The 23575-nt window shown below is 37.6% G+C and overlaps 6 protein-coding genes and 1 pseudogene across 9 annotated transcripts; 4 read left to right on the top strand and 3 right to left on the bottom strand.

The window, feature by feature from the left end:
- The first annotated feature begins 2064 nt into the window (after positions 1 to 2064).
- Positions 2065 to 3904, top strand: LOC18026813 (40S ribosomal protein S5-1). The gene is made up of 5 exons (XM_006410846.2): positions 2065 to 2181; positions 2273 to 2367; positions 2965 to 3236; positions 3335 to 3538; positions 3641 to 3904. The coding sequence occupies exons 2-5, from the start codon at positions 2275 to 2277 to the stop codon at positions 3693 to 3695; spliced, it is 624 nt and encodes a 207-aa protein (XP_006410909.1). The 5' UTR covers positions 2065 to 2181; positions 2273 to 2274; the 3' UTR covers positions 3696 to 3904.
- A 2421-nt stretch (positions 3905 to 6325) lies between these two features.
- Positions 6326 to 7990, bottom strand: LOC18026812 (annotated as a pseudogene).
- A 1081-nt stretch (positions 7991 to 9071) lies between these two features.
- Positions 9072 to 11454, bottom strand: LOC18026811 (WRKY transcription factor 44). 4 transcript variants are annotated; one of them, XM_024148122.1, is made up of 5 exons: positions 11263 to 11454; positions 10535 to 10808; positions 10341 to 10457; positions 9620 to 10272; positions 9072 to 9532 (listed from the first exon to the last, which is right to left on the bottom strand). In XM_024148122.1, exons 2-5 carry the CDS (start codon positions 10754 to 10756, stop codon positions 9217 to 9219), a joined length of 1308 nt encoding a protein of 435 aa, XP_024003890.1. In that variant the 5' UTR covers positions 10757 to 10808; positions 11263 to 11454; the 3' UTR covers positions 9072 to 9216. The 4 variants fall into 4 exon arrangements, with proteins under 4 accessions (XP_024003890.1, XP_024003891.1, XP_024003892.1 ...); XM_024148123.1 differs by having other exon boundaries at positions 9072 to 9529; XM_024148124.1 differs by having other exon boundaries at positions 10550 to 10808.
- Positions 11455 to 12899: 1445 nt separating this feature from the next.
- Positions 12900 to 14658, bottom strand: LOC18026810 (adenylate kinase 1, chloroplastic). The gene is made up of 4 exons (XM_006410842.2): positions 14285 to 14658; positions 13811 to 13951; positions 13437 to 13709; positions 12900 to 13302 (listed from the first exon to the last, which is right to left on the bottom strand). The coding sequence occupies exons 1-4, from the start codon at positions 14594 to 14596 to the stop codon at positions 13159 to 13161; spliced, it is 870 nt and encodes a 289-aa protein (XP_006410905.1). The 5' UTR covers positions 14597 to 14658; the 3' UTR covers positions 12900 to 13158.
- A 131-nt stretch (positions 14659 to 14789) lies between these two features.
- Positions 14790 to 16652, top strand: LOC18026809 (thioredoxin-like protein AAED1, chloroplastic). Its single transcript, XM_006410841.2, has 9 exons — positions 14790 to 15059; positions 15148 to 15280; positions 15367 to 15412; positions 15512 to 15571; positions 15686 to 15722; positions 15816 to 15895; positions 15988 to 16079; positions 16172 to 16232; positions 16433 to 16652. Exons 1-9 carry the CDS (start codon positions 14873 to 14875, stop codon positions 16490 to 16492), a joined length of 756 nt encoding a protein of 251 aa, XP_006410904.1. The 5' UTR covers positions 14790 to 14872; the 3' UTR covers positions 16493 to 16652.
- Positions 16653 to 16763: 111 nt separating this feature from the next.
- On the top strand, positions 16764 to 19477 carry LOC18026808 (pentatricopeptide repeat-containing protein At2g37230). Its single transcript, XM_006410840.2, has one exon. The coding sequence runs from the start codon at positions 17093 to 17095 to the stop codon at positions 19376 to 19378; it is 2286 nt and encodes a 761-aa protein (XP_006410903.1). The 5' UTR covers positions 16764 to 17092; the 3' UTR covers positions 19379 to 19477.
- A 721-nt stretch (positions 19478 to 20198) lies between these two features.
- On the top strand, positions 20199 to 22124 carry LOC18026807 (RNA-binding protein CP29B, chloroplastic). Its single transcript, XM_006410839.2, has 4 exons — positions 20199 to 20674; positions 20867 to 20968; positions 21310 to 21642; positions 21748 to 22124. The coding sequence occupies exons 1-4, from the start codon at positions 20297 to 20299 to the stop codon at positions 21811 to 21813; spliced, it is 879 nt and encodes a 292-aa protein (XP_006410902.1). The 5' UTR covers positions 20199 to 20296; the 3' UTR covers positions 21814 to 22124.
- The last annotated feature ends 1451 nt before the right edge of the window (positions 22125 to 23575 follow it).

Genomic DNA, 23575 nt, shown 5'->3' with positions numbered 1-23575 from the left:
TTAGTGGTATAAAATACATTAATTAGTTTGCTAACGCGTGAAGACATTAGCTATTACTAGTTTTTTATGCCATTCGATCTGAGCCTTCGTTCTGGTTGACGTGGAGGAGAGAAAGAGAGAATGTAAGGGGGGGGTTTTTTTTTTTTTGACTTCATGAAAACTGGACCATAACTGACCAACTGTCAAGTAGCCCAAAGTACCCATGCCTCTTATCTTTTGGAAAGAGACGCCAAAGTTGACCCATTTGTGTCCTTCCGAGTGTAAAAGGGGGAAAGGTTTTTTGTTGAAAGTTGTAGGCAGTGGCCTTTCGCAAAGATTATTTCGGAAATGGATAAATTTTACGTTTGATCAGTACGTTATGTCATAAAGGACAATGAATATTCTTTCACTATATCATACGTTAATCGATAATTAATTAGAAATTTTGATTTGGTGAATGATTTTATACGAGGAAGAAAATAGTATGTTAGATTTTAATATCATGATTAATTTTGACATTTAAAAAATAACTTTTTTGAAAAAAGTTGAATCTAAAATTTTAATCAACTGAAAAATGTGTTTATTACAATGGCCACATTTTAAAAACTGGAACTATCTCTCATGTAGTTACGTGGTAATGTGAACGCGAGTGTTTTCCCCCAAATTAAAGGCAAATGATGTTGCTTTCGTTTTTTGTTTGTTTGTCGTTCTTCTTTTTATTTTGTTTTTCCATCACTTTTCTACGTTCTTGCATATTTTATTGTCGATTAAGAAATGAAAAAAAAAACAATGATCTCACTTTACAATCTTATACTGTGTTGGGCCCACGGATTAGACAAAAGAAACAGAACTAAATTGATGATTTATGTTATCGATGTTACGCTCCTTGAATTAATTAAAGTCACTAAGACGTACGTCAAAGCCAATGCATTAGGCTCAATTAATGCGTTTTTTGTCGGTTATATAATATATAATTCGTACAAAATGCATGATGGTTGAGTGAAAAAAGATGATGATTGTATTATGTATAGTCATCATTTCAAAGAAGAATGTATAGTTGGCATTCTAAAAATGAAATTATCACCTAAGAATCAGGCTGATGAGCAGTTTAAGAACTTATTTGATCATTTAAGCAGAAAAGATAAAACGTGCAAGAGAAGAACTCTTTGACTATGGACAATAAACCTAACCTAATCGGTATCTCTTAGCACACTTAAAGACAAGAGATTAATGTTTCTAGTTTTGTCAAACGGCAATTCAATTACTCGACCATTGATTAAACACATATAAATTTAAGATATTGATAACAATTATATTTTCTCAACAAAGATTAAGACAATAATTAATATTACACGATAGAAATTGTTTCCCTCATGTATCTACTTTACAATTATAGTATTTCCCTATAATTTTTGTTTATTTTTTTTTGTCATCTGTGGATTTCATTAGTAATAGCCAGTTACATCAACTCTACAAAAGACCTCACAAGCTAACATCTCAACAAAAAGGGCAGAACCAAGAGTTAAAACAAACAATATCTAAGGCAGCCTTTACAATATAAAGAATCTGAGAGAATTGCACCTAAGTAAATGAACAGCAAGCCTAACATAAGCCATTACATCAGGATAACATTACAAAAAGGATCAATGCTTAATTAACCTTCCAGAAATTCCAATCCATATCTAAAACCAATCTCTTTGCGGCAGCCATCAAGCCGTAAAAACAGAAGGCATGGGTCTCTTACTTTCAAAACAGCTCACATAACCAGAGAGGTGACCTTATGGCAACGTAAGATTGTAACCGAAAAACAGATTAGTTTTATTTTTCTTATATAAATCTTTAAAATTACTACATATCCGCAAACTGCCTTAGCGCTTTTTAGTGGTATTAAGTTTTAACCCAAGTTTTAGTCTCATAATAACTCTCTCATGCCTTTTCAGTGGTTTTGGCCCGTTTTGGGGCCCTAAATACAACCCAATTATAAAGTAAAACCAAAATTCACCCCTTCAAATAAAAACGATACAGCCCAATATATCCGAGCACATCTGGGCCTGACAAAGTCCATCTTATAACCAAAACTTCGGTATATTAGATTTTTAGGGTTTCGCTCTTCTTTTCAGCTTCCTTCTTCAAGCTGCGGCTAAGCAAACCTACTTGTTACCTCTGATCTCTTCTCTTCCACACGACACTTGAGAGCTCGAGGTATTCCGTTATCTTCTTCCATTTTGAGATTTCTATTTTGGTTTTTTTCTCGTATTTGCCTGTTTTTGCTAATCAGCAGTTGATCTTCCAGCCATGGCCGCCGCCGTCGAAATTGACGCTGAGATTCAGCAGCAGCTTACCAACGAGGTTAAGCTCTTCAACCGTTGGAGCTTTGATGACGTTTCGGTAATTTCCTCATCGATTTATTCTCTCTTTTTTCTTCTTACATTAAGTTTATTTGTCTGCAACTGTTTGGTTCTCTTCTGTCTCTCCTTCTGTTCTAGCCGATCTTTGCTCATTTTCAATCTGTCTGAGATCTACTCCTTGTCCTCCTCAAATTAATTTATTAGATTTAGTTGTAATCTAGCCTCTTCTAATGGGTCTTTCTCGTTGAAATGTGATAGGCATTGAAATTATTGGTCTCTCGTGATATGATAGTTACATTAGCTTAATTTTGTGAATTAGATCAAAGTTTAGGCCTCAACTGTCTTAAGTACATCAAAATAACTCCTGGAAATGGATTGTATATCACTGTTTCTGATGTTCTCGTTTTGTATCCTGCCTGAAAAAGTGTTCTTTTTCTTGTTGGTTTTCAGTTGATCTTCGCTATTCAATACACTTGCTTGATCCTGATGTTTTTTTTTTGTTTTGAATCTAAAAACTCCTTGGGTCTCAGAGATTCTGTTTGGTTTTTGTATTTTGGGACTCTGAAGTGACATCAAAGGCTGTATTGCAAATATGTGTGCTGATATATTGATTTGATCTTCGTATTTGTGTATGTAGGTCACAGATATCAGTCTTGTTGACTACATTGGTGTGCAGCCGGCGAAACACGCAACCTATGTTCCCCACACTGCTGGAAGATACTCTGTCAAGAGGTTCAGGAAGGCTCAGTGCCCAATTGTGGAGAGACTCACAAACTCTCTCATGATGTACGGAAGGAACAATGGTAAAAAGTTGATGGCTGTGAGGATCATCAAGCACGCCATGGAGATCATCCATCTCTTGACTGATTCGAACCCGATTCAGGTTATCATTGATGCCATTGTTAACAGGTAAATTTAACATGTGATACTGAAACTTGTTACTTTCTTGCAGTGCTACAATGAACCTTTTTTTCATGATGTTTGTTTGTTTAATTTTTGTGAGCCAGTGGTCCTCGGGAAGATGCTACCAGGATTGGATCTGCTGGTGTGGTTAGGAGGCAGGCCGTTGATATCTCTCCTCTAAGACGTGTGAACCAAGCGATCTTCTTGCTCACGACTGGTGCACGTGAAGCCGCCTTTAGAAACATCAAGACAATCGCTGAGTGCCTTGCTGATGAACTCATCAATGCTGCCAAGGGATCTTCCAACAGGTGATTAAAAACACTCTTTACACTCTCTTGTCTCTTAAATGGCTACACATTTGTCTTAGTTAGTAGCTAATGATAGCTACCATTTTGTTCTTCTCTTTGCAGCTATGCCATCAAGAAGAAAGATGAGATTGAGAGAGTTGCTAAGGCCAACCGTTAAGGGATCTTCCTTTGCCCTGAGTTTGCATTATATCTCAAAGAGTTTTTTTGTGCTGTTTTCATTAGCTTTGGACATGTTTCAGAAGATTTTCTCTATCTCGTTAATGAAGTTTTGACGCTTTCGTCGACTTGGGATATTGATCAAACGGTTTTCCTATTTAAGAATATTTCATCTATATATCTCTAATTCGAAAGTTGATAAATCAAAAATAGTGATATGTTTTCCATCTTCAAGAATTATTAATCTCCAAAATATAAATTGTAAATGGTGCCATAAATGCGTTAAGTTAGAAAATTGAATGAAATACAATTGGTGCATGTAGTCTACTCGAGTGATATATTAGCGGTAAGAGATGTGTTTATACGAGTACACGTCACTGTAGTTGTATATCACCAAAGACAAATGGGTATCGCACTCACTCCGTAAACTAGTCAATAAGCTTAAAGTCTTTGATGGGTTTTCCGCAGTAAAAGTAAAACTCAGACAAGAGAGGTTGGAAGCGGTTCTGTTAAGGGCATGGATTTGGTTGCTGCCAAGTGCGGTCGGTCTGGGAACTTGGACTACTGAATTTACAACGTGGAAATCAAATTCTCAAAATTTGGTCTCTTTGTCTGGTATAGTTCTCCTGTAGCAAGGTTTTGGTCTCTTTGTCTTTAAAAGAAGAAATTAGATTTTCTTTCATATGGAAACAAAGGAATGCAAGATTTCACCGCAACGAATCCCGCCCATACACTTGTCTTGTTCACGATATTGATCAAATCATAAGAGCAAACCTTGCCGGATTAGATCAGGATGCAGCAACATCTTTTCATTCATCAGCTCAAGATGGTGACAGTTACTTTTCTTAATACTTGGTTTCGGATAACTCAACGTTCTCAGTTTCTCTCCACAACTGCTTCTAGGAATTAATTCCTCTTCTGCTATCTCTCTTCACCCTGGTTAATCGTGTTTTGTAAAGTTAGTTAGCAGTATCTATTATCCGTATATGTAGTACGAGTATCGGAAAAAGCATTTTGTGGCACATGGCACAGCGAGGAATAATTCATTGTTGTTTTGTTTAGGTTTGTACTTATGTGTTCACAGCAACAATGCGTAAATTTATAATTAAAGACACTTTAGATTTTTAACATTTGATCCAACAAAAGAACATGCTGGTTTCAAAATTAAATTTTGTTGCATATCTTAACGTTATCACAATTAGAAGTTAAACCTGATTAATACAAATTTCGTAAATAATCAAAATATATATATATATATAATATATATATATAATATATTTCCGACAAAAAAGAAAATAACATGTTAATTTGATAAACTAAATGAACCGATTAACATTATCACGAGTAGTTAAATAATTAGTGAAACAACTCAACGCTAAATAATAAACAACATTTCTAAATCGAACGGTGGGACTTTTAATTGAGTACACCTCGATTCAAATACACCTAACCGAGACGAGATTATAACAAAGTAGAATCTCTATATTTTTGTGTATGCCAGTGCAAGTTGCAACCATCTTTCTTACATTTTCATTTATGTTGTACTACCAACTCCAGTTTCCATGTATACTGAGTCGGCCCTTGAAGCCAAGCAATACAAATATAGGTTTGCGGTCCTTCTTTTTTATATAAAAATTTTCTTTAACATGCAGTCCATTTTTTCTTTAGTTATAAAATTATTATTTTAGCTACAAAATGGCTCATTTATCATTTTAGCTTGCGGCCACTTAAAATTCAGGGCCAATTCTGCATGTATAGTTTATAATAACAGGTCGAGTCATCATGGTTCGTTGATATACGTTAAATCAAGTAACAATGTGACTAAGGTTTGAAAAAAAAGGTTGAAACTTTGAAGAAACAACATAAAAATTTTTTTATTTAACCATTCTTTTATACCCATTCTGTGTTCTTTGATTGAAACTCTATGTAAATATTTGATAGATCAATAAATTTCACATTTTAAAAAAGAAACAACATAAAAAGTAAGAACAGCCAAAAGCATTTAATTAAAGGGAAATAATGTAAGAAGGTAAGAATTAATAAGCAAGGTAAATTAAAATAAACTGAAGCAATAAAGTAAATAGGTAAATTATTCTCTATATATATACACACATGAGAGGCCCTCTCTTAGTTCATCACCTTGCCATCATTTCTAGCCTGCTTATTTTTCAATTCGTCTCTACAAAGACACGAAATATGGGCAAAACATATTGAAAACATATTTTCCTCATGTTTTCCCTATATTTTTCCCATGTTTTCCCCATATTTCGGGTCTTTTTTGGGGCCTTAAATCAAAAAGGAATGTTCTGATCTACCTTTGGTTTACGCATCCAACCATTGCAAGCACAACTATCTAGCTGTGGTTTAGCAATGTTAACCACTCTTACACAAGGAGGGTATGCTCGATCACCACTATATAAGAGTTTCTTGTAATCATATGCATGAGCGGTTCTAGAGTTCGGTTATCCACATTACGTTGGTTCAATTGTTACGTACCTCGAAGGTTGCAACAATTAATGTTGTCATTCATTCAAATACCGCATTTTGAAACAATAAAGAAAATTATGCCTTCATAATTTTCGAAAATATATAATCCAGTTTTTTTTTTTTTTTAAACTACATACTGATTAATTATGAATATGGATCGAAGAATAAACCAAGCCCTCCGTGTACAATGTGGTTCCAATATTGATCAAAGGGGACTTGCGCCAAAGGACTTTTAGATGGTTGTTTCCCTCTAGGTCTAAAATAGCAAGCACCTAAACCAAGCTTCCAAAAGTTTACGTCTAAAATACCTGAAATATTGATTGAAAGGATCTTCTCCACTTCACACTCGGATCTTCTTGCTCCAAACTCCATGCGTCCACATTCGGATACTGTCATATACATAAACGGTCTTTAACACTCCACAAACACACACACTACTATCGTCAGAATATTCCGTGAAGCAACTTGGCAAAACTACTTCACGAAATATTTCTGTGTTAAGATCCAAGGCTGCAGCATTCTTTTTGCGTTTATTCAACCAAAAAAGCGATCCATTTGCATAAGTTGATGCTTTATCATCGCAAAGTTGATCGTAAAGAATGGGAGAACAAATGCATTTTCTTTCACCGTCGTCGAGGTTCAAAACTTCTGTTTTGACGAGAATGTTCCCAAGAATACGTTCGAAGAAATACATCAAAATTATTTTGTAGTCTCCACTAATGTTATCTCTTCCAAACCCCACATTAATTGGTAATTCACCGGACCAACCTAAAAACACAAAACACTTTTACGTATATTAAAAAAAAATATATACATACGTTCAAACTAATGATATAATCTATATGCTAACAAAATAATTACCTCATCAAAAAAATTCAAATAAAAATGAGTTATAGTGTACCTTCGGCCTGTGAACTTTCGCAATGTAGCTGGAGAAAGAATTTTGAGTTTTCTCCTTGTAGGGCTTGTTGATAAATGAATATCGACAATGGGCAAAACAGTATTTTAGATCGGTAAACTTAGATTTTATTAGATCGAATCGGAAGAGTACAACTGAGTTCGGTTATTAAGTTGAGAATAACGAATTAAGACTTTATGAAACTAAGAATCTAAAGTGATGAGTTCTCAGTCTCTAAGTTTTCTCTGGAATATCTTGTGTCCTCTGAATCGATCATCAAGTGCATCTTCAGCGATATGGGACTGAGATGACTTTCTTTTTCTTTCGGTCATTTTCCTTTGCTCATAGTAATTTTTTTTTTCTATTAGGAAACTTTCCTATTCTTGACCGAACTCGGGGAACGAAAGCTTCTCGCCGACCTCGGCTTAATAAGCTGTGTTCGGCCCAAGACTTTACTCGGTCCAGTCTTCCCAATATATTCCTTCGTGAACCGAATTTATGTTACGCCGATCTCGGTTTGTACCGGAAAAAACTGGGGTGCGGTTTTCACCTCCAACAGAGCTAATTAGATAAATGTGCCCAAGAACATAGATGCAGACTATACCATCACAATATCCTACAATTCCATCAACATTATCGAAATAAAATTCAACGTATGGATCTTTAAAATCTGATTCACAGATATCACGAGAGTTTTTTCTATCGTCTATTGAAATAGTTTCCAAAAAAATTGTTCGATACTGGACAAGACGTTTCTCGGCAAGATAGCTGGATTCAATCATCGATTTCCATTGTCTCGATACAGATTTGAATCTACAGAGAACTTTTACAGGTAGGCGCTTGAGAAGTTCTTCTAATATATCATCCGGTACAATTTCACTAGTTCTAGGATTTGTTATATCTTTTCTCATTGTTTTCTGATTTCTAATGGTTAATTTGCCTTACATTTATTTTAAGGTATATATAGTCTTTTAGGATCTGGATTTGTTATCTCTTTTCTTTTTTTTTTTAATTATTTGGTGTTTTTGGTTAACCATTATTTGGTGATTTTTAACAACACGTTTCTTTTCTTCCTTGATTAACAGCATTCCTCCATCTCTTTATTACAAACACCAATAAGAAAATATCTTTTTTTTTCCTAGCCTCTTTATATCATTTGTCAGAACTAGGAATAGTTAATATAGAATACTAAAACAAATCAGAAGAGAAAAGGTAATAGTTATTACCAATTCCAAAAAAAGAGAGAAATTACCATACATTGCTAATACTATATTATCTCATATGGTATGATTTCTTAGCAAAAAAAAAAAGATATGATGTAATTAAAATTTAATCACCATACTATAATATCTGAAGATAATAAATGTTTGAGAGTCCAAACTCCAAAGGCCCCAAACACACAGCAAAAGTATTAACACGTCTTAGACCTTTTGGTTTCTTGGAAGTCAAGAAAGTTTTAGACTCATAATGATAAATGATGATACTGATACGTCTAAAACGTTGTATTTCATAAATTTTGCATTGAGAAATCATACGTTTATTTTATCTTTATTATCTTCCTTTACCATAAAAGATATTTCAATAACTCTTTTGTACTAAATTACAAAAAAAAAACAATAATATATTTTTAATATATTTAAAAATCATTTTAATAATTAATGAAAATAATAGAAGCTAAAGAGATTTTGAGACACCTATAAGCAAAATATAAATACATGTACTACATATTTTCCCTATAGGGACTTGAAAAACGTAAAAACAAAAGAATAATTATTACTATAAACAACAAAAACTTTAGTTTATGTCATGTAGTAGACGTGCAAAATTTTGCTGCTGCTATTCTCTAAAATATAAGTTGTAAATGGTGCCATACTGCCATGAAACCAAATTTCTTATGAAACAAACCAAATTACTACTGCAAAAGATTACTAATCACATCCAATTTATTCATTTTTGTTGGCGGCGACACCCAAAATATAACACTCTTTTTATTTTGCTTTTTTCTTGTTGTTGTTTCTTTGTTTGTTAAATAACAACTGTCTTCTTGTCCTTACAATTTTGATGTAAAATAAACAAATTCACAGTGCAAAACAAGAAAACGATTAATTAATGTGCTATGAAGATTGAGTAAGAAGCATCAAATCGGTTGCTTAGAATGCTGAGTGGAGTTAAAGGGAAGATTGGTAGACGAAGTAGGAGGTCTCAAGAGCAAATGGTGATTGTGTTTACCTTCGTAGGTTGTAATGAAAGCTCTTGGATCATCACTCGCTCTTTCAACGTGTTTCCTTGCTCTGCAATTCGCGCTCGTGCATCTGTAATAACTTCTCGGATAAGCATTGCCTCCAACCACTTTCTGTCCATACTTTCTCCACCTGAATCCATCTTCAAGACTGTCTGACTCCACTGAACCCTGTGATACTCCTGCTTCACTTGATTGCTTCTCGTTCTTCCTGCTATTATTAATACAACCATTCAAGCTCTAAGGTCAAGCAAATGCATATATGATTAGAGTTTTGAAACTATTCAATCTCTAATCTTACCTTCTTTTGCTTCTGCTTGGATCATCAAGCTCTCCTCCAATGCTTCCTTCATCACACTGGCTACTTCTGCAACCGGAATCCGAAGTACCACCAGTTGAATTAGCCGATCTAGGAACAGCAAACTCGAACGGAGTTACAACACAACCCTCATTCATCTTCTCTGTTCTGTTTTGGGAAGAGTCACTGCTTTGACTGCTCCAAAGAGATTGATGATAGACACTATTAGTGTCTTGTCCCATTGATCCTTCCGAAACAAGCCCTTTTGGTGGTTTCTGAAGCCCTGAAGAGGATGATGACGAAGCGCGACGTGGAAGAGGACAAGACGGTTTTAAGTGGTTATGCTCACCTTGATACACAATCTCTGAAACTTGACCTTCCATTGATCTCTCTACTTTCTTCTTCACCGGACATTTAGGGTGCGTGCATTTGTAGTAACTCCTTGGACACTCGCTTCCTTTAACTTGCTTCTGTCCGTATTTCCTCCAGTTGTATCCATCCACGGAAGATCTGTCCCCGATCGATGTCTCTGATTCCGTAAAGGATGGAACTTTTTGGACAAGATTAGTACCTGCTCGATGCGTACCTTGGCTCACACTCTTCCCATATGCTGCTGCTTCGGTTTGTCTCCAAGTCTGTTGAGGATTCCCCTGAAGCTAACAAAAAAAAACAGAGTTTTAAAACGACCTTCGAGAAATCTTGAAGCCTTTGAAAACAAACTTACCATATTAGCCAATACAGAGACGGTTGCTTTGGAGACTAGCTTTGCTTTCGGTTTATAAACGACGTAGTTTTTGCTATCTGAATCATCACAAGACTTGCCAATGCCATTGCCATCAGCCTAAGATTATCAGAAAGACTTAGTAAGGTCAAGACTATAAGATTGAGAGAGAAGATAACAATTGCCAAGAAAGAGACAACTCGTTGAATCACCCGCGGAGATGAGACCGGAGCTGCTGGCTGTTTAAACCTCAGAGTCTTTGGTCTTATAGCAGCGTCTACAGTATCGTGGCAATTCGATTGAGGAGATACGGTAACTGAATCAGTCAGAAGCTCAGTGAATGTCCTGAAGCTAGAGCAGGAAGGCCTTGAAGCCACTGGTTTTGCTATTACCACTCTTTCACTCTCTTTCACCTCCATTATTTCAGAACCTCACTACCCAAAATTTTCCAGTCAGAAAGCTTGATTCAACCTGAAAAAAAAAACAATAAGTAATAAACATTTTGCTTCCATAGACTAATAAAATTCAGAATAGATCTTCAGATTCTGTGTCATGAATCTAAACTCATTTGCCCAATTAGCAAAATAAATAGTGGTAAGAGTCTTCAAGTCTTTTTTGTTGTGTGTGTGTGAAGGAGTCTTAATTCATGTATTTAGAATGCATTCATAGGAGAGGAGGACCTAGAGCCAAGGAAACGAAAAGATTGGATTTGGACAGTGAGAACCATCAAATCCAAATATACAGGATCTATATAGAGCTTGAAAATTTAGTTGCACAATATTAGCATAAAGAAAGAAGCTTGCTGATACCCATGTGCCAATATACTTCTGATAAGACTCTGAATCATTCCAAATCAAAACCCCAAAATATAAATCGAAATGTAAACCAAAAGAGAGGCAAAGAAGAGGACAAAGTAGTTACTCACAAAGAGAGATCATGCCAAATCTAAAGCTCTGAAAAAGATTTGAGGAATGAAACCCTTCTTTGGAGTTAGAAAGATCCGGGCTTTATCCGAACTCGAGTTTTGGTTATGGCGCGTTGATGTATCTTATCCGTCGTATCAGTTCCAGTTCGTTGAGCCACGCCGACACTGTAAGGGACACGTGTCAAAGTAGGGCACGTTGGATGGATCAAGGTCCGTACTTGAGATGAGCTAGTCTATAGTGATGAAGAAGGCGATGAAAAGGAAAGAGAGAGAGAGAGAGAGAGAGAGAGAGAGAGAGAGAGAGAGAGAGAGGAGACAGATAGTTTCGTTGAACGTTAGTTGAGTTGAAGAGCTTCTTTGAAAGTTAGTTGGAAACGGCCAATGAAACGGCGTCGTTTGGGGTTTTAGTTGAGGCTCTAGCGACCAAAGGGACTGGTTTGGTTGTTGACACGCGCGCGAGCTTGTTTTTTTTTCGAAGTAAACACACGTGAACTGAACCATACCGACCTTTTTTTTTATGCATCATACCAACTTATTTAATAGTAGAAGAATGTGAACTGAACCGTACCGAAATTAGCGTAAGGAAAACAAATTAACTGTCATATTGTTGTTGTTGTCACACTTCCATCTGAAAATTTCACATTTCTTACTTAATTGTGGATTATATTGAACCGAAAATATTATTTAATGCATAAATTAAGAGATATAATATTATATCTCAATCGTCATTTAACAGAACATTTATCAAAGGTAACAACTATTAGCTTGCAATTTTCAACGACTGTTATAGATATGACATTATTAACTCTCTATCTAACAAACAGTTTGTTAGGTTAGTTTAAAAGCTGTTAAGAAGGTAGGGTGTTTAAGCTTAATCAATGCATATAAACACACTTGTACACAGTTTTACATTAATGAAGAATTACTTAATAGCTTAGCATCTGATAGACATTTTCTTTACGAACTTGGAACTTTTTAAAATGTTTTAATAAAATCAATACGGTTATTTCGCTTACGTTATTTCGCTTACGTTATTTCGCTTATTACAAAGTTCTGGACCCCTACGGTAAAAGGAGTTTGCGTCTAGAAAAACCAACTAGTAAAGCGACAGTTTCGACTGACCAAATAGACCAAGAGATAAAAATATCGGTAGTAACTTAGACAGTTTCGATTGACGCCTTTGTTATGTCTATGACACATCACAAAAGTATATACAAGAAGAATTCTGGATCCGGTTTATATTGCGAAATACTGTATCCAGTTTAGCCTTTTAACTGAGCCTGAATTCTCAGGCCATAAGAAGGATTTAATTGTCAGGTCAAAAGAATCTATCATAAAACCCCCCCCCACACAATATATCAGCGATGGCAAACGCAAAACATGAGCTAGAATTAATACACAAGGAACGATTCCACTGGAAATTGCAGAATGTAAGGAACACTTCTATCCCGAACCGCCAATTCTAGGACAGACAGGAGCTGGTTATAGGTTCCCAAAACACTTTAATGTATGCGGCTGTTTTACTTTACTGTCTGGTTGAGTCCTTTAACCAGCCAGCTCGGCCAGCCGCAAAATTATCTATCACATTCAACTCCAATAAGCAAATCAAAACACGAAGTACTACGTATAGCAAGTAATGTAGAAGTATCGATACATTCATGTGACCAGCAAAAAAAAGCTCATAAACAACCATGATACATCAGATTTGCAAGTATGGAACCAAAACCCCCGAGCTCGTGGGAAGATAATCGTTTGCAAGTGTGTATGATTATTTCAATTGAGGTAAAAAAAAACAATCTAAGGTTTTTTTTCTTTACTTTTATTTCCAACACAAAATTGTTTACGCATATGCCTTGCACATGCAAAGAATTTAAATACCGGGATTCGATTGGCCAACTATGCCACGGCAGACTGTTTCTCCTCGTATTCGTCAAGCCTCAAGGCTTCTAATAGTCTTGGCCACGATTCCGGGATGCCTCCAGGCAGGTCAAACTCCATAAGCTTTCCCTTGCTACGGTAGTATTCTTCAAGAGGTTGGCTCTGCATATAAAGAAATACACAAATCAACACTTTTGTCATGTGAAAGTTCATCAACCAAAACACTGATTATCGCTTGTGTACATTGATAGTTCATAATCTTAAAACTAGAAATGGGAAAACGGTCTTTGGCTTACCGTTTCACTGTATATACGAAGCCTTGCTTTCACCACCTCTTCAGTATCATCTGCTCGAGTGATGAGCTTTGACATACACTGTGGTGGAGGGAGAAGTGGATCCATGCTGATTCCAGGTTTTCCATTCTCACCCTTCAAGTTGATGTGAGCGATATTAAAACCCTTTCCACACTGATTACAAGTTCTCCTCCCAAGGCATTTTTCAACCAAAACTTCCTCAGGCAGCTTCAAATTCACCACCAAATCGATGTCAGTTACATCTCCCAGTATTTCCTGAAGCAAAAGACAAAAACAAAAAAAAAACCAATGTTGGAAATGAGAGTAAAAACGTGTATAAAACGGAGATTCAAGATGTAACACACAATGATACTTACAGCTTGTCTCATGGTTCGAGGAAAGCCATCAAGAATGAACCCTGATTCACCTTTCGCTTCACCAGCCTCGAGTCTCTTTGACAAAAGGTTTACTATGATCTCATCCGAAACCAACTTCCCCTGGTTCACAATCTCCGATAGCTGCATCAAGTGTAACAGTGAGCTCAGAAAACCATTACAAGAGATTCTTTTTAACTCTTAACACATATTGGTAACTAAGTTTTAAGGATCCGTTGACTCTAATTTACACGAATAGATCCATGACGATTCTGATCAAACATAGTCAGAAAACACTTGCAAATGGACTTAGACCATTAGATCTGTCAAAGAAGTGAACTTTTTTCCAGATCGAATCGGCGATAAGAAATGAAAACCCGATTTGCCAAAAAGATCAGAAATTTGGATCAAAAATCGAGCATAGGGAAGAATCTCAACCACAGGGAGATAAAAGAGAAAAAGAAAATTTGGCCGGACCTGTTGGGCGAGAGGTCCGGAGGAAGCAAGCTCCTCACGGACGAGATCGCCGGTGGCGATGTGAGGAACGCCGAGGAGACTCGACAGTCTACTAGCGTAAGTGCCTTTACCGACACCGGGACAACCCAGAAACACCCACTGCACGTTCCTATCCTTTGCAGCATCCCTGCGAGCTCCGCCACCGTGAAGAAACGGCGAGGACGGCGACGCGTGGCTAACACCGGCAGAGGTGGAGTAAAATCGGCTTCCGAAGCCGAAGAGTGAGGAGGAGGAGGAGGAGGAGGATCTCGCCACACGCACTATTCTCGCCATTGCAGAAAGAGAAATGGAAGAGAGATAGAGCGAAGAAGCGGCTTGAGCAAGAACGAGCACAAAACCAACATTCGCTTTTAAAAAGGATCTTAGATTCTTTTCCCAATTTGCCCTAACTTAGCTGACGTGGCATTTCACTTTCTCTCTTTCGGACCATGCTTACATCACCAGCCACGTGTAATAACCCAACTCCACGAGATTAGCCAACGGTTTGAGTTAAAAGTGGGATTTTTTTTTTTTTGATTTTTCTTATTTTTGAGCTTTCCCGGAGCAACAATGGCGGTTTCTCTAACGTCGCCGTCGACGATCACTCTCAGAACTCCGCACCCGAAGCTGAAAACGATTCATGGGTTAGGGACGGTACTTTCTGGTTATTCTCTCAAATCTCACCTTCGTCAAACCGTAACGAGTTTCTCTCTCCGGCGTAACGCCGTGGTTGTATCGGCCATTACCGGCGCTTCAGGTGAGCTTAAGTGTAATCTCTTCTATCTAATTTTGATGATTTTGAATTTCAACAAAATTCCAGATTTCTTATCGATTCTCCTCCACAGGAACTGGAACGGGGAAAGATACTGCTGATTTGCTAGATACAGTAAAAGTCTTGGATTTGAGAGGAAATGAGATTCCGATTTCTGATTTATGGAAGGATAGGAAGGCTGTTGTTGCATTTGCTCGTCATTTTGGGTGATTAATTTTTGGAGAAGTTTCTAATTAGATTGATGAATCTGGTTACTATGTATATACCGAAGCTTGATTGTTATGTTTTTCAGATGCGTTCTCTGTCGGAAACGAGCAGCTTATCTTGCAGCAAAGAAGGTGTAATGATTATCCATGCCAAAATCTTGATGTCGTTTACAAAAATTGGCCATTTATACAATTGAAAGTCGTTGATTGATACATTTGAGATTTTGTTAGGATGTGATGGATGCATCTGGTGTTGCTCTTGTTCTAATCGGACCCGGAAGTATCGATCAGGTAAGAGATTCGAATACACAGTCATTGTAAGCGTTGGATTAGTGAATGTTGAAAGAAAAAAAATGTTATCCATATCTGCTGCTTATTCTCATGATATAACAACCATCTATGCAGGCTAACACTTTTGTGGAACAGACCAAATTTGAAGGAGGTATAGTTCTCATTTACTTTTGTTTTCTAAAAAAACAAAAAGAGGTAAACATGTGTCATGAGATTATCTAATCTATAATCAAGTTTTTCTCAGAGGTGTATGCGGATCCAAACCACGCATCATACGAGGCGCTCAAATTTGCTTCAGGGGTTTCTGTGACATTTACCCCCAAAGTAGAGTGACTTGTACTTAGCTTATTATTTAGTTTTATCAAAATCTTACTGCATTTTTGGTCTCAGTAGCTTCTTCTGTGGTGTTATTATAGGCTGCTCTGAAGATAATAGAGTCTTACATGGAAGGATACCGCCAAGACTGGAAACTCTCGTTTATGAAAGATACAGTAGAAAGAGGAGGCTGGTAGGTTATAGAGTCTGAATCTTTCCTTCCATATTACTTTCCGGTTTCCTTATTAACAATGTGTTTGCACAATGGTCTTGTACCTCGTGCAGGCAACAAGGCGGTATCTTAGTTGCTGGGCCTGGAAAAGATAACATCTCTTACATCCGCAAGGTAATCTCTTCTCCTTTTTCTTCCTCTTATTGTCCAAAGTACTTGATCGCTGAACACTGCTATTTGTGTTTACACCATGTGATGTAATGTAATGCTGATGTAAAACTAGCCTCAACTTTGCGCACCCGTTAGACATTTAAACAAAAAAGGGTAATTAATCACAATGTCGTAATTCAACTATTTTCTTGGGAACATTTCAGGACAAAGAAGCTGGAGATGACCCGCCTGTTGATGAGATCCTAAAAGCGTGTTGCGCTTGAAGCAATCCATAGACAAAGCCAAAAGACATCATTTTATTTTATCAATAGAATCAATCTCTACATTCATAGAAGCTCGCATAGATGGAGATTTGTTCAAAAATCATATACTTTGTAACAATAAAACGTGTTTCTTACGCAAAGATATAAGACATAAACTTGATACATACGGTCTAGTGTATATATCTCCTTGTCTATCAGGTTTTGCAGTTTTGTCTTATCAAAAAACAGTTTCTGCTCGAAAGCATGTAAAGTTGGTTAAGTTTTGAAACCTCTGCTCCACTTTCCACTCCAAAGTAACACCAGTGTAAGACTCCGTTTGTCTTTGATTTCTAAATGTTAGAGCCCATTTATTAGCGGGCTGATATGTAATAGTTAACGGGCCTGGTTTGAATTCAGGCAGTACCCGACCCGAAACAAGATCTTGGATCCAGGACTGCATTTCCTCCCTAAACCCTACCGTCACTAAAATCTCTTGCTGTCTCCCTTCTTTCACTAGCTCCTTCATGTGGATTGAAAATTTCAGAAATTCAGAACCAAAGATTCTATAATCGAAGGTTTTCGTAAAAACCCATTTCGGAGTACAGTAAATTACCTGCTGTAATGGCTTTCATTTCCAGATCTAAACCCTATCAGTGGAGAGCTAGAGTTCGTCTCTCGCTTCCCAGATCGTCAGACTCGTCTTTCCTCTCAGTCTCCCGTTTATTCAGCTCGATTGAAGAAACCCAGAATCCAGTCGCGAACCCACAAACCCAATCTGCTGATGCTGTTAAACCCGAGACGACGAATCTGGGTTCAATACGACCCGAGGGAAGGCCGCTTAGGGAGAGATTCCAACGAGGTAAGCGTCAAAACCATGAAAAGCTAGAGGATACAATATGTAGAATGATGGATAATCGGGAATGGACGACCCGTTTACAGAACTCGATCCGAGATCTCGTACCCGAATGGGATCACTCTTTGGTGTATAATGTCTTGCACGGTGCTCGGAAACTTGACCACGCTCTCCAATTTTTCCGGTGGTCGGAGAGATCCGGATTGATCCGCCACGATAGAGATACGCATATGAAAATGATTGAGATGCTGGGACAGGCCTCAAAGCTCAACCATGCTCGATGCATTCTCTTGGATATGCCTGAAAAAGGTATTCCTTGGGATGAAGATATGTTTGTGGTTCTCATCGAGAGTTATGGCAAAGCCGGTATTGTTCAAGAGTCTGTTAAAATCTTCCAGAAGATGAAGGATTTGGGTGTGGAGAGGACGATCAAGTCTTATGATACTCTGTTCAAGGTGATTCTCAGGCGTGGTAGGTATATGATGGCGAAACGGTATTTCAATAAGATGGTAAGTGAAGGTATAGAGCCAACTAGGCACACTTACAATCTAATGCTTTGGGGGTTCTTTTTGTCTTTGAGGCTAGAGACTGCTTTGAGATTCTATGAAGATATGATTAGCCGAGGGATCTCGCCGGATGTTGTTACTTACAACACTATGATTAATGGGTATTGCCGGTTTAAGAAGATGGACGAGGCAGAGAAGGTTTTTGTGGAGATGAAGGGGAAAAACATCGAGCCTAGTGTTGTGAGTTACACCACTATGATTAAAGGATATTTAGCAGTGGAACGAGTTGATGATGGGTTGAGAATCTTTGATGAGATGAGATCTTTTGGTATCGAGCCTAATGCTACGACGTATTCGACATTGTTGCCTGGTCTGTGTGATGCTGGTAAAATGGTGGAGGCTAAGAGTATCTTGAAGAATATGATGGCGAAACACATTGCTCCAAAAGATAACTCCATCTTCCTTAAGCTTTTGGTTTCCCAAAGCAAAGCTGGGGATATGGCGGCAGCCACTGAGGTGCTCAAAGCTATGGCGACACTGAACGTTCCAGCAGAAGCGGGACACTACGGGGTCTTAATCGAGAATCAATGCAAGGCTAACGCACACAATCGTGCTATCAAGCTTTTAGACATTCTAGTTGAGAAAGAAATCATTTTGAGGCATCAGGACACTCTGGAAATGGAGCCGAACGCTTATAACCCAATCATCGAGTATCTGTGCAACAATGGCCAAACCTCGAAAGCAGAAGTGCTTTTCCGGCAGCTGATGAAAAGAGGTGTCCAAGACCAAGAGGCCTTAAACAATCTGATCCGTGGGCATGCAAAGGAAGGAAACCCGGATTCTAGTTACGAGATTCTGAAGATAATGTCGAGGAGAGGTGTCCCTCGAGATGCAAACGCATATGAGCTGCTCATAAAGAGCTACATGAGCAAAGGTGAGCCTGGAGACGCCAAAACCGCACTAGACAGCATGGTCGAGGACGGACATGTCCCGGATTCATCGCTTTTCAGGTCAGTGATTGAGAGTTTGTTCGAGGATGGTAGGGTGCAGACCGCAAGCCGTGTGATGATGATCATGATAGATAAAAACGTTGGCATAGAAGACAACATGGATTTGGTTGCCAAGATCTTGGAAGCTCTGTTAATGAGAGGGCACGTAGAAGAAGCCCTCGGGCGTATAGATCTTCTGAACCAAAATGGACACTCAGCTGATCTCGACAGCCTTTTATCGGTCCTGAGCGAGAAAGGGAAGACGATTGCAGCACTGAAGCTGTTAGATTTCGGGTTGGAGAGAGATCTTAGCTTAGACTTTTCGAGCTACGACAAGGTGTTGGATGCGCTTTTAGGAGCTGGTAAGACTCTGAATGCGTACTCGGTTCTGTGTAAGATCATGGCGAAAGGAAGTGTAACCGATTGGAAAAGCTGTGATGATCTGATCAAGAGTTTAAACCAAGAAGGGAACACAAAGCAAGCAGATGTTCTTTCTAGAATGATCAAAAAGGGAGAAGGAATCAAGAAAGACAAGAAACAGAGCACAGTCTCTCTATAGAAACTTAAAGAATTGATTCTTTCTTAGTCTTTTCACTTTCATTGGTAGTTCAAGAACTTCAAGCTTCTGTTATCCAAATAAATCCTTTTTACGAAACAAGTTTCGAAGGACACGTTTGTATGTTTCAGTGCTTTTTGGTAGAAGCTGTATCGTTTTCTGATTTAGTTTTCTTAGCTACCGTTGTTAATTTTGTTTTTAAAATCATTTACAAAGATATTTTGTTTGAAAAGGATGTTCAGTTTTTTTTTTCCTCGAGCAAGTTGAATATCTGTGCTGGAACAAGAGTGTACAGTCGAGTTGAATCTTCCGTTGGCTTTTAGTTAAATATCTTATCTTCTCGTAGATTTTTTTTGCCTTAGCACGAGACGTGCCATCTCCACTGTCCATCCAAATTTCGACGGCTCAGATTTCATCTCATACATCATTTCATTTAAAATTATGACAAGTTGTTAGTAGATAACCAAACACAATTCAAGTGATAAAAAAGCACTTTATCACAAATAATATTTTGGAAAATTGAGATCTTCGTGTACACTCAAATATTCAATAAGTAAATACGAAAAGCATATTAAAAAAATATTGTAAGAGAAAATATATCATTTTTTGAGAAAATACATAATTTCAGAATATAGTTTCTTATGATTCTGAATTTTTTGAGAAAATTAAATTAAATTTACAAAACTAGATACAATTATTATTATTTTTAATATTAGAAGAAACAGAACATTTAGCAGGAAAAATAGTTTAAGGTTAAATCTGTGAATAAAAATCAGGGATGAGATATTTATGCAAAGCTTTCGTAGAGTTTTTTTATCTTCTTCATTTCGCCCATAAATATCAAACACACTGCTTCTTATCTCCACTCTCAAATCTCACCCAAAAACCCCTAAAAGCCTTATCTCTTCACTCCCTATCCCAATGGCTGCTTCAGCTTCGTCTCTCGCTCTCTCTACCTTTAACCCCAAATCCCTTCCTTTCTGCGTCTCCAGACCCGCCTCCGCTTCCCTATTACCTCCTTCCGTCTCTTTCAAACTCAATTCCGAATCCGTTTCCGTCTCCATCTTCGCTTCCTCCGCCGCCAAATGGAGCTCCGCCGCGTCTCGCTTCGTCCGTAACGTAGCGGTCACTGAGGACTTCGAGGTTGAAGAAGACGGCATTTTCGCCGACGATGCGGCGCCAAGGGAGCAATCCTTCTCCGCTGACCTCAAACTCTTCGTCGGTAACCTTCCCTTTGACGTTGACAGTGCAAGGCTCGCTCAGCTTTTCGAGAGCGCCGGAACTGTTGAGATTGTTGAGGTATAGAATTTAGGTTTTTTTCGGAATTTCATTTTGCTGATTGATGTGATGTCGAATTTGGGAGATATAACATTTGCTTAGATTAAATGATTGTCCTTTACGGTTTCTGTTGACAATTGGCACTAGCAAGAAGAGGTAAAGATAGTTTTTGTGTTGTTGAGATTAATGGGTTTTGGTTTTTTGTCTTTGTAGGTGATTTATGACAAAATCACAGGACGAAGCAGGGGTTTCGGATTCGTGACTATGTCTTCAGCCTCTGAGGTTGAGGCAGCTGCTCAGCAGTTCAATGGCTATGTAAGAAGATTACTTCTCTATTCTTTGATTGTTGATAATGATATGAATCTTGTATCCTTTCTTGTTGGTATGCGTTTATGTTTTGGTGTTTCTTTAATTTGTGAATTGTTGTTCTTTTTGTGCGTGTTTGTGTTCATTTCCACAATAGCAATGATGTCGTTATGGTGGATACTTAAGGTGTCTTGGAAATTTGAACTTGTCCTTAGATGAATTAAATCTTCAATCTTGTGTGATGTTCTGGCTTCTTAAGATAAAAACCGTAACTTTCTGTTTGTTGTTGTTCTTATTGCATAAGCTTCTGGTTGCTTTTAGTTAATAATCATTTTGATATTAAATTGCAGGAGTTGGATGGTAGACCCTTGAGAGTTAATGCCGGTCCTCCTCCACCCAAGAGAGAAGATGGCTTCTCTAGAGGACCCAGAAGCAGCTTTGGAAGCTCTGGTTCTGGATATGGTGGAGGTTCCGGAGCTGGTTCAGGAAACCGTGTTTATGTCGGTAACCTCTCTTGGGGAGTCGACGACATGGCTCTTGAGAATTTGTTCGGGGAGCAAGGAAAAGTTGTTGAGGCCAGAGTCATCTACGACAGGGACAGTGGTCGATCAAAGGGTTTCGGATTTGTGACATACAACTCTGCTCAAGAGGTCCAAAATGCTATCAGAACCTTGAACGGTGCTGTAAGTAACCTTTTCTCTATTACTCACACCTATATATATATATATATATACATACAATGCACTGAATCAAACAGCTCTTAATATACTTTTTATGGTGGCTTATAGGATTTGGACGGCAGGCAAATTAGAGTCTCGGAAGCTGAGGCTAGGCCTCCAAGGCGCCAATTCTGAAATGTAACAGGCGCTTCGAAGCAAATAGGGGTTTTGTGAGAGGATGGCAGTTTCGGGCGGTACTAAGCTCTTCGCCTATGTTTGTTGCATTGGATGCACCAATGGTCTTTTTTGAGAAACTTATAATTAAGATTGAGATTAAAAGTGGAGACCGTTTTCTTGTCTGTCTGAATGCTGCCATTGACTACTTCGCTTTGGTTTGATTCAGTTTTCACTCTATTTCGTGGTCTCTTCATATTGCTTCTCTATTTAACAGTCTTGTCTCGTTTTCGATCCCCCTGCCCATAATATGAATACGATGAGCACATTTGAGAACCTCCCAAAATACTAAAATCACGGTATCTAAACTGAACCAATATAGTATGAAGTGGTATGAACAAACTGGCTTAAATGTTATGGACCTAATATCAATACTTATACAAGTCAGTTGGTCAATGGATTCAATACCCAGTCGCTACCAATTCCTGGAGATGGGTTCTTATAAAGCCCAAATGTCATGGACATGATGTCAAAACTTGCCGATTCGAAACATTTGGTCCAAATACCTCTACGGTCGTAAACAAAATGTTAGTTCAACTGCTACGCATAGGCTGTTTCTATTCTACGAAAACCAAGTTTTCAAAGTGTTTTCCAAAAAAAGTTATGATGCTTAACTGAGTCATGGAACAAATAGATTAGATAACTGGATGTTTTCGAAAGAGTATGGCCAAATACGGTATAAGATTCGAACAGGTTTTTGTAAGTTGAGCTCGTGTGTTAGTTACTTAGTTATTTTAGCGCTATAAAATTGGATGTTATAAACAAACATGACCAAACTTGAAAGGAATTTTGAGTAGTTATTTTAGCGCTAAAAAAAAAAAAGAGTACTACTAGACTAGAAATTTTGATAATTTTAAAAGACTATCACTTGCGATATGGTCTCAAGTATGTTAGACCATGTATCAATCCTCTACAGAGTTTTATACCAGAGATGAACGATGTCGCCATAGTCGTTTAAACCAATATTTAATTTCAAAATAATCTAATACGTTCATTATACCCTAATAAATTAAGATGGCTTTATATGTAGTAGATAGTTATATAGAATTCTTATGTGTATATGTACACGCATATGTGTAACAGGTTTTTCTTTTTTTTTTGCAGAAACGTGAAAGATACAATTTGGAAGTAGTTTATGATGATGAAGGGCATCACTTGCTTCCATTGCCAAAAGACGTAGTTCTCTTGGACCTCTTGGTTATGATGCTATCTACAAAACGTTAGTATCGTCCTTTATAATGTTGTTACATAAGTATAATCTCGATCTTTCAACAAAACACATACTGTATTTATTTTCTGTATCGTGGAAAAAAAATATAACCGAATTGAAAATGTTTTGGAAAAAAAATATATGTGTGTAAGAGAATTACATTTACTTTGTTCGAGCTTCTTCAGCAATTAAAAGACAATACAACAAACGCATTGCTAGAATTATATTTTTTTGCTAAAAAAAAAAAAGAACACCCACGATATGATCAACAAATAGCTATGTGGTCGTTCACTATCCAAGACTCGTCGTCATGCGTGAAGCAACCAATTCATATCCTATTTGCAATACTATTAAAACTCCGTGGCTCCTGACACATTAAATATCTTGAGTTTCTTTAACATGTCGACACATCTCTAACATTTGTCGGATACGATCTATCTCGTCTTTAATTCGAAGGAAACATTGAGAACTAAATAAAACGAAGCACCTACACTATTCTAAAATAAGAGTAAT

The sequence above is a fragment of the Eutrema salsugineum genome, unplaced genomic scaffold (assembly GCF_000478725.1).
Source record: "Eutrema salsugineum unplaced genomic scaffold, Eutsalg1_0 scaffold_10, whole genome shotgun sequence".
NCBI lineage: Eukaryota > Viridiplantae > Streptophyta > Magnoliopsida > Brassicales > Brassicaceae > Eutrema > Eutrema salsugineum.
Note: the sequence above shows the minus strand (reverse complement) of the source record. Positions and strands in the feature narration are given on the sequence as shown.

What these genes read in the sequence shown, in the direction of transcription:
- LOC18026810 (XM_006410842.2), bottom strand. Translation starts at nt 14,596, where the DNA reads ATGGCGAGAATAGTGCGTGTGGCGAGATCCTCCTCCTCCTCCTCCTCC. An exon ending in CTCGAACCATGAGACAAGCT is followed by an intron (nt 13,710 to 13,810) that starts GTAAGTATCATT and finishes CTTTTGCTTCAG; the next exon opens with GAAATACTGGGAGATGTAAC. An exon ending in TTCGTATATACAGTGAAACG is followed by an intron (nt 13,303 to 13,436) that starts GTAAGCCAAAGA and finishes CTTTATATGCAG; the next exon opens with AGCCAACCTCTTGAAGAATA.
- LOC18026809 (XM_006410841.2), top strand. Translation starts at nt 14,873, where the DNA reads ATGGCGGTTTCTCTAACGTCGCCGTCGACGATCACTCTCAGAACTCCG. An exon ending in GCATTTGCTCGTCATTTTGG is followed by an intron (nt 15,281 to 15,366) that starts GTGATTAATTTT and finishes TATGTTTTTCAG; the next exon opens with ATGCGTTCTCTGTCGGAAAC. An exon ending in ACAGTAGAAAGAGGAGGCTG is followed by an intron (nt 16,080 to 16,171) that starts GTAGGTTATAGA and finishes TACCTCGTGCAG; the next exon opens with GCAACAAGGCGGTATCTTAG.
- LOC18026807 (XM_006410839.2), top strand. Translation starts at nt 20,297, where the DNA reads ATGGCTGCTTCAGCTTCGTCTCTCGCTCTCTCTACCTTTAACCCCAAA. An exon ending in GAACTGTTGAGATTGTTGAG is followed by an intron (nt 20,675 to 20,866) that starts GTATAGAATTTA and finishes TTGTCTTTGTAG; the next exon opens with GTGATTTATGACAAAATCAC. An exon ending in TCAGAACCTTGAACGGTGCT is followed by an intron (nt 21,643 to 21,747) that starts GTAAGTAACCTT and finishes GGTGGCTTATAG; the next exon opens with GATTTGGACGGCAGGCAAAT.
- LOC18026813 (XM_006410846.2), top strand. Translation starts at nt 2,275, where the DNA reads ATGGCCGCCGCCGTCGAAATTGACGCTGAGATTCAGCAGCAGCTTACC. An exon ending in ATTGATGCCATTGTTAACAG is followed by an intron (nt 3,237 to 3,334) that starts GTAAATTTAACA and finishes TTTGTGAGCCAG; the next exon opens with TGGTCCTCGGGAAGATGCTA. An exon ending in GCCAAGGGATCTTCCAACAG is followed by an intron (nt 3,539 to 3,640) that starts GTGATTAAAAAC and finishes TTCTCTTTGCAG; the next exon opens with CTATGCCATCAAGAAGAAAG.
- LOC18026811 (XM_024148122.1), bottom strand. Translation starts at nt 10,756, where the DNA reads ATGGAGGTGAAAGAGAGTGAAAGAGTGGTAATAGCAAAACCAGTGGCT. An exon ending in CGCGGGTGATTCAACGAGTT is followed by an intron (nt 10,458 to 10,534) that starts GTCTCTTTCTTG and finishes TGATAATCTTAG; the next exon opens with GCTGATGGCAATGGCATTGG. An exon ending in TCTCTGTATTGGCTAATATG is followed by an intron (nt 10,273 to 10,340) that starts GTAAGTTTGTTT and finishes TTTTTTTGTTAG; the next exon opens with CTTCAGGGGAATCCTCAACA.
- LOC18026808 (XM_006410840.2), top strand. Translation starts at nt 17,093, where the DNA reads ATGGCTTTCATTTCCAGATCTAAACCCTATCAGTGGAGAGCTAGAGTT.